Here is a 9450-nt window from a genome sequence, read left to right on the forward strand (position 1 = left end):
GCATACGCTTTTTTTGTACCGCTCCCGATGAGTCGTAGAGCGATTCACTCTCAATTGGCGAATTCCACTATGTCCCTCCTAAGCTCTACCGCCGTGACCTTTGGGAAGAACATGCTAAGAAATACACGAGATAAGTCATCCCACGTTGTGATAGAAACGGGAGGTAAGTAAAATAACCATTCTTTTGCTGTATCAACTAAAGAAAAAGGAAAGGCCCGAAGTTTGATCTCATCTTCGGGTACTCCTTGGGGTTTCATGCTTGAGCAGACCATGTGGAATTCTCTCAAGTGAGTGTGTGGATTTTCGTTCTTCAGGCCTCGAAAAGTGGGCAAAAGGTTAATCAAGCCCGACTTCAATTCGAAAAGAGTTCCTCAGGTTGGATAGTTAATGCATAATGGTGTTTGCTCGTTGGGAGCAGCAGCTAGTTGATGAATGGTTCGGTTAGCCATCCTTTCTAGTTCACCGAGGTTGCCTTTTGTTTCAAAGAGTGGTTCAGTCTCAGGTTCAACCTCTTCTACTTGTTTCCCACGTCGAATTGCTTCCGCACGAATTACTTCGCTCAATTTTTCAATGTCAGATTCTAGGATCCCCTGTCCTAGCTCAATTCCTGATTTACTTGCACGTTTAAGAGCTTCTGTCTCTTTTAATCATACTCGCGCTGATTTCTCGATCTCTGGGTCATATTCGAGATCTTCGGATGAAGATCTGGTCATGAAGACAATTTAAACAATTGTAAGTGTTGCCAGTCCCAGGCAACGGCACAAAAACTGATGGCTGTCGATTCTACCAATATAAACCTACACCTAGTTTGCAAATTAAAGCAGTATAGGGAGTAGGGTCGATCCCACAGAGACTGGAATTACTGAAAATTGTTTGTTTCTTGACCAGATTAGTGTCTGGGCAATTGTCGTGCCCGCGACATTTGGGGGGGAAATAAAATATGAAACCTGAAATAAACACAAGAAAACGTAAAAAGTAAAAAGTAAAAGATGAAATAAAAATAAATAATGAAATAATTTTAAAAAAATCAATAAAACTTAGCTCAGCCTTAAGCACGGGTTTTCCCGTCTTTGACCCGTTCCTAGAAATTAGGTGAACTCCTCTTTTCCGATAAGCTAGTTATAGCTACCAAGGACGCATCGGACACCAACTCTTCCTTGTGTAAATTAGTTATGGAACGTCCTATAACTAACCTTTACCGATCGAACAACCTAAGAAACGTTCGTGATTTAGAACTCCGGCAGCTTTGTGTTCTAGAAGAGCCTAGCTCGAACCAATGCCCTCAAATGTTTGGGACATTTAAATCTGGTTGCTACTTCCCTTGACGGAACCAAACAGCAATCCCCACTTGGTACGCCAATGTGTTTACGGAAGACCAATTAGACAATCGATGCTTTCGGAATTCCAACTGTACGTCTAGCCACACTAACTCAAATGACGTCTTTTTTGATTAAGTGATGTCTAGACTTTGTGAGTTGACGAAGTCATACTCTTAATCCGGAGAAATAATAAATATCGAAAGTTGGGAGTTAAACAGCTCGGGTTCGTAACTCACGGGTTTTTTTTACGGGGTTAACACCGACTTAAAACTGAAAGGGGTTTAGTGTGGCATGAATTTAATCATGCTTGAAGGTTATGGAAATGATAGAAATTATATGAAAAAGGTAGTGGAAATGGATAGGAAAAATATTTGCAAAGAGAATTAGACAAACTTTGTAGAAAGAAGACAAAATAATCTAATGCTCAATTGAATTAAGAAAAAAAAAACAAGGTGGATAATGGAATTCCAAAATGAAATAGGAATGTAAAGACAATTGATTAATGGATGATTTCCGAAGAACTAAAACCCCCTATTTATATAGATAGGGTTTACTAAAAATAGCTTAAGAAAATTAATATAAAATCTAAAATAATAATAATTAAAATAAATAAAATTAAAATAAACTTAAAATAGAATTTCCTTGGCTTTTTACAAAGTCAAATTTATGACTAGTCCTTGGCTTGCTCCATCTTTTCGCTTTGGCCCATTCTACTAAATTTCTTCTAATTTGGCCCATTTTTAGCTTGCTTTTGATCAATTGCATCCCTGACAAGAATTAAATCATAAAAACACTTAATTAGCAGGGTTCAGTTCATCAATAAACCAAATTAAGGACAAAAAATATGCAATTTGACATGTTTATCATGTGGCAAGTTTGAAGTTTTCAAACTTGCTATATTAAAGTAAAGGCAACTCTAGAAAGGCACAAATAGTGGAGGGGCTTGTTTGCAATTTAAAAAAGTCTTCAAGGGCCATTTTGCAAGCTAATTAATTAGCCAAGCAAGCTGATTGGGTAGCATGTGAGACAGTTGTAACGACCCCTAACCCCATACCGTCGCTGGAACAGGGTTATAAGACATTACCAATCAGTACAATACAATACGTCATTAATTAAATATAAATGTTTAGACTCATCATAATTTTAAGATGACGTCCCTTTAATGGGCCCTCGCGGTCCAATATGAACAGTAAAATCAATTCGGGACTAAATGAGAATTACTACGAATTTTTCTTTCAAATTTCAAATTCATACTATATACCATTGCCAACCATAATTTACTTATTTTATCAATACTTTCACAACCTAAATAACTCTCATAAGACATCCTAGGTACATGCCATTACCAATACTCAACATACTTTACCTTATTGAATTCGGGATCGGCCTGGGATGCTGATTCAATGGTCTAGCCTTAACCTGCGCACGGAAACAAACCGTACGCTGAGTATACACTCAGTGGTATTTCTATAATCCGAACACTTAAACAATTATAAAACATATTAATTTATATATATTGAACTTTTCAAACTCAATGAGTATTCAGACATTCACTTTCCAACCAATGTTTTGGTCTACTTTAAACTCAAAATCATTTATTATTTTCAATAGCAATTAATCAATCAAGAATATTCATTAACAATCACCAATCGAATAATTATTTATTCATAGATCGATTATTTGGTAACAATCAATTATTCAATAATAATCAGTTATTCAGTATCAATCAATTGATCGGCAGGGGCGAAGCCAGGAAATTTCAAGTGGGGGGGTCGAGATAATGAAAAATAATTACTTTAAAAATAAAAATTAATTAAAGAAAAATAATTTAATAAGTAAAAATAAACTAGAATGAAATCTTAAAATTTATTTGAATTGCACTCTTCGATCCTTGACCTTAATAAAATCATCAATTATTTCATTTATATCAAACTTTTCTGCAATTTCTTTCTCAATGTACATAACCAAAGAACTTCTTAAAAAATCATCTTCCATCTTGCTACGAAGTTGAGTCTTCACAATCTTCATAGCAGAAAAAGCACGTTCTGAGGATGCTGTTGAAACTGGAAGCGTCAATATAAGACGAATCAATCTGTCAACAATTGGGTACATGACTGACTTTCCACTTTCAACTAAGCTTCTGCAAAGTTCAGAAAGTGTTGATATTTTTCTCAAATCAGGATGCTTATATACATCAAGTTCATAATACTTCAACTCATATGGGAGACGTTCTTTCTCTTGTTGAGAAAAATCTTCTGGATAGAACTTGTTCACAAGAATGCAAATTTTATCAATATCAAATAACTTGAAAAACTCATTGGGACCTAAAGCTGCAGTAAGAGTGAGAAGCTCGACAACATTTTCGTTAAACCTGCTCTTCAATTCTTGCAACTGAGTATCTATTGTAGCAAAAAATATATCCACTCGATGATGATGCTCCACTGTAACATCTTCCTTCTTGTTGCGACTACGACCCACAATGTATTGAGCATTCATATCTGGAAAATCCAACTCCGAAGTTTCACAAAAAGATATCACATTTTTCAACAATTCATTCCATCCATCATCTCTCAACTTTTGAATTAAATCTTTCGTTGTCAAAACTAAACTCATGGCATTTAATATATCTTGAGAACGACGTTGCAGAGCTTGACAAAGGTTATCAGTAATCCCTAAAACTTCCTTCATCACATGCAAAATAAAAATAAACTCAAAAGATCTCAATCTATTATATGCGTTATGAGCATCTCCTCGTTGCGAATAGTTAGATGCGGTATTTTTTAGATTTTCAAGAATTGTGCTAGTAGCATTGTACATCTTCAGTAAACTAGTAACTAAATTTAAATGGGAACTCCATCGAGTCTCACCAGGACGTTGTAAAGTGCCAATCTGATTCATTCCTGTTCCAGTTGCTAACTCATTGATGGATACCAAATGAGATATTTCAGCTGCTTGGGCTTTTTGTAATTCATCGTGTCGTTTGGAAGAAGCCGAAGCAATATTAACAATATCAGACAAGTCTTTAAAAAATTGATGCACTTTAACCACTTCTCTAGCTGCTGCAACCAAAGCTAACTGAAGATGATGAGCAAAACAGTGAACATAATAAGCATATCGACAATCATTCAAAATCAAAGCTTGCAAGCCGTTAAATTCCCCACGCATATTGCTTGCTCCATCATAGCCTTGACCTCGGATATTTTGTATGTCAAAACTATGTTGCAAGAGAACATTAAAATTACATTCTTCAAAGTCAATGATGCAGTATCTTTAACATGGACTATATCAAAAAATCATTCTTTTACCTGTCCTTGTTTATCAACAAATCTCAAAATAATCGCCATTTGCTCTTTTTTCGACTTGTCTCTTGCTTCATCCACAATAATGCTGAACTTTCTGTCACCAATTTCTTCACGAATTACGTTACGAACTCTATGGGCATATATTTGCAATATCTCTTTTTGTATTGTTGAAGAAGTATAACTAGCATTTTGTGGAGCACTTTTCAAAACATCTTCAACTTTCTCATCATACGATGCTAATAGTGATAACAGTTTAAGAAAGTTCCCACGATTTTTTGATCCTGAGCTTTCATCATGACCTCTAAAAGCACACCCTTGAAATGACAACCATCGAACAACATCTATACTAGTTTTCAGACGTAGACGATTAGCTAAAATTTGTTGTGTAGTTTGTCTATCAAGTGATACTTCAATATGTTGAGCTTGATTCATTAAATCTACATAAGCTCGTTGTGCATTGTTATGCAGTGAATTCGGATCTTTTCCCATATGTGTCAAAAAAGCACAATTGCATCCATCGTGTACCTTTTTCCAATTACTAAAGCCATTATGAGTAAATGATGTTGATCCAAAACGACTAGTTGGATTGCTATTAAAAAGAAAACAAGGCAAACAAAATACTGCATCTTTAGAAGGTGAATATTCTAACCAGGAAAATTGTTTAAACCATGATGGTTGAAAATAACGAGGATGCTTTTTTGAATTGGAAGCAGGATATTCTGAAAGAATAGGTTGATAAGGTCCAGCCTTAATATAAGCTCTTCGAATTTCATCACGCATATTAACTGGATACTCATATATTTGCTTACGTAACCCAGGTTCACGTTCTAAGTTAGACAAATCAAATGCCTCATCTTCAACTCTAGGAATTTTAGAAGGACGAGCATCAGAGTTTAAAGGAACAAACGATGAATGTGGTACCTCAATTTGAGATGCTTCTGAAGGTGATTGTGTAGTCTCTATACTTTTCTTTTTAAAAAATGAATCAATTGTTTACGACTTCATAACTACAATATCTTAAAAGATAAAAAAATTAATAACTATAAAATAAAATTAAACTTTAAACTTTAAAACACAATAAAAACAAAATTAATAACTACAAAATAAAATTACAATCTAAACTTTAAAACACAATAAAAACAATTGTAAAATTACAAAAAGATGAAAAGAAAAACCTTAGAAGATGAACTCGAAGCCACATTTGAAGGACAAACGTTGATGACAATAGTTGTTAATAGCAATAGGAAAATAGACTTCTTTTTCACTAGTTAACAAATTGAATTTTAACCTAAGTTCACATTTAATATTATATTAAAACTATCATCTAAAAAAGAAAGTTGGAAATATATCAATATTATATTTAATGTTATATTAATGTTGATTACAATAATATATTATATAAATATTTAAAGTTAAATAGTTAAAATATATTATATGGATAAAATAAAATAAAAAGGTTTTTTTTTAATGTTCAAAGTTGGAAAGGGGGGCCAAACAACAATTTAAGGGGTCAAAGTTTTAAAATCTAAAGGGACTAAATAATAAATATTTTTTTTATAATTTTAGGGGGGCGGGCCCTTTACCTCCCCCGATTAATCATCATTGATCGGTTATCGATGAATATCAATTATTCAAGAAAAATCAAATATACAATAACAATTAAATTATTCATAGAATCGATCTTTCCAGTTCCTTTATTTACCCCTATTAACATGACTCGAACCTGAAGCGGATACACGATCCAACCAACACACCAAGACGGCACATAGTGCCTCATCGGCCAAGCTTGAAAGCGATAATAATAAGATAAAGATGGCGATGCGGTACACGAGTACCTCACGGAACAAACCCAAACAGAGTAATAATAACGATATTGATATGATAATGATGAGTCGGCACATAAGTGCACGATCGAAGTTTCGCAAAACCCATACTCTTCCATATCCTATGGCATGCCAACTATATCCGACTAGCCCGACTAGTTAATAGAGTATTTAATTCACTTTTCAGTTTTCAATTAATTCATATTTTAATTAATTAACTATATATTTTCAATTCAATATAATTCCATTCACTTTTCACTAATAAATATTCAATTTCACAATAATCACAATTTTCTATCAATTTCATCACACTTCCAACTACATATATTTTCCAATATAACAAATATTTATTATTCAATTTCCACATCAATATTCATTTCAATTCAAACATTCATATATATTCATAAATCAATTCAATATAAATTTATCACACACTAAATCAATTCATTTCAATATTATAAAGACACAATACAAGTAATTCTCATCTTAATTATTTATCATAACATTTATCTAAAATTCAATTATCATAATTGCACAATATCTCATTCACACACATATATATATTTATAATATATAATTCAATTTAATTCAATCAATATAAATTCATCACATACCAAATTAATCCATTTCCATTATAAACACAATAGTTCTCACTTCAACATTTATTAATTGCATTGAATAAAAATATAACAATTAATAACTAGGTTCATATTATAGAAATACAAACTGTATTTTCTCGAGCTAACTCCCGTTGTCTTTGCCATTTTGCCTTGCTTAGCCAAAATTTCCCGAGACAATGTTAGTTATGGGAATTAAAACAATTCATATTCGTTAATTCACTACTAATTTATATCTAATTAATACAATTTCTATTCAATGTCTACTTTAATTTCAATTTAATCTTAACTAAATTCACTTAGTTTTTCTATCTCAATTCATACTCCATTTCTATTCAAATTTTGTCCAAACTCATACTTAACTATAAAATTTCCAGCATATTTTTCTAATTTCGAAATTTCATCAATTTAGTCCCTACAACATAAAACTTATGAATTACTTTACAATTCAATCCTTATTTCATTTCTAACTTGAATTTCTATCAATTTAACCCCAAATTCATCTTTTTATTCAACATGAAAATATTTAGAAATCTAATAACTTTCAAAATATTAACTTAATTTCATCAAAATTTTGTTCTAAAGCTTTTAAAACATCAAAACTAAGTAAAAAGGGCTAAATTGACTTACCTATTAAACTTTAAAACTTCAAACCCTAAATTTTCCCTTTTCTTTCTTTCCTTTCTTTCTTTCTTTCCTTCCCTGCTTTACGTTTGACTATTCTGTTTCTTTTCTTTCTTTTCTTTTTAGTTTTGTTATATATATATATATATATATATATATATATATATATATATATAACATTATAAATATCTATTAATAAAAATCTGTTAAATAATCAATATTTATTTAACATTTGTATCCATTATATCCTTACATTTGTCACACTTTTATTTATTCATCACATAAAAATCATATCATATAATATAATTATTTAATTAATAAATATCTTTTACTAAATAATAAATATCTATTTAATATCAAATACATGTATTAAAAATGTATATATTTTTATTAATACATTTGTATCAAATCATATCCACACATTTGTCTTTATTTAATAATACAATATCAATTCAATAATAATAACAACATTAATATTTACTTAAATAATAAATAAATACACACATGTATTACAAATGTATTTATAATAATTATTACACATGTATTTTTTTCCATACACTTGTATCAAATTATCACTGTAAACTTATCTTTCTTTTATTTATTTCATAATATAATAATTTAATATCAATTAAATAATAATGACTATAATAATAAATTAATTAATTAATCTAAGAAAATCCTAGATTCTTTCATCTTTTGCCACCTAAGTTCATACATTAGGTATAATTTCCTATTTGGTACTTTTATTTTCTTTTAATCTACAATTCAACTTTCATCCTTTATTCAATTTAGTCATTTTCCTAATTACTCTTAATTAAGCTAAATTCACTTAATTAAAGCCTAGTTAATTACTCAATTAACTTCGTAATTATTTTTCATAAATATTTTCTAATCCATTTTTCAGAATCAGAGACCCGAAAATATATTTTTCCTATAACCTTGAAGTTCGGGTCGTTACAACAGTTTTGGGCTGCCTATTACTCAGTCGGTTCAGTTTTCTCGATTCAACTCAACTGGGCTACTTTTCATAATTAATTAATAATAATTTATTTAACCCAAATTAAATTAGATATAAATTAAAATTAATTATATTATGAATTAATACACATAATTTGGACCGTCTTAGGCTAAAAAATTAATTCACCTTGATGCTTCAAAATTGTTTCTTGTTTTGTGTTTCTAGCAGTATCTGCTGAGCTATTTTTCGCCCTTTGTGCAAATCTGTCGAAAATAATCAAAATTAATTATAAAATTAATTAAAATTTATTACGTTAATAATTTAAGTACAAAATGATTATTTTATAATAATTATATATTTTTCAACAAGAATTTTACCGAACCTGCATGAATTTGAGTTAAAAAGGGCATGAAAAAGTGTGTATATTTTTGTGTTTCCAGTTATAGCAATGTGCCAACAATTATGACACTTAGGGAGCCTCGTAGGATGTGATTATTAGTGGAAGCATATGAGAATAATGACTGATTAGAGCTAATCCTGAGTGGAATTTGGGTGTGAGTTATTGATAAATAGGATAGCCTAGAAGTGGAGAGAAAATTTTCGTTTCATCTTCTCTGCTAGTCTTTGTTATCATTGAAGAAAAACTAAGAGATTTCTTCATCGTTAATAAAAGTGTTGCCTATTAAGCTTAAGAAAGCTTCTGTCCTAAGTTGTTTGCTGGTAAACTCTTAAACCTTCTTTTAAGTTTTACCAAATAGAAAGTTGTTGTAAGAATGGTTCAATAGGATTTTCATTTGGATGTTGGAT

The 9450-nt window shown here is 30.9% G+C and overlaps 1 protein-coding gene across 1 annotated transcript; it reads right to left on the bottom strand.

The window, feature by feature from the left end:
- Positions 1–371: 371 nt before the first annotated feature.
- Positions 372–5401, bottom strand: LOC108451442 (uncharacterized). The gene is made up of 4 exons (XM_017749131.1): positions 4625–5401; positions 3253–4394; positions 654–705; positions 372–590 (listed from the first exon to the last, which is right to left on the bottom strand). The coding sequence occupies exons 1-4, from the start codon at positions 5399–5401 to the stop codon at positions 372–374; spliced, it is 2190 nt and encodes a 729-aa protein (XP_017604620.1).
- Positions 5402–9450: the final 4049 nt, after the last annotated feature.

Source organism: Gossypium arboreum, chromosome 5, assembly GCF_025698485.1.
Source record: "Gossypium arboreum isolate Shixiya-1 chromosome 5, ASM2569848v2, whole genome shotgun sequence".
Classification (NCBI taxonomy): Eukaryota; Viridiplantae; Streptophyta; class Magnoliopsida; order Malvales; family Malvaceae; genus Gossypium; species Gossypium arboreum.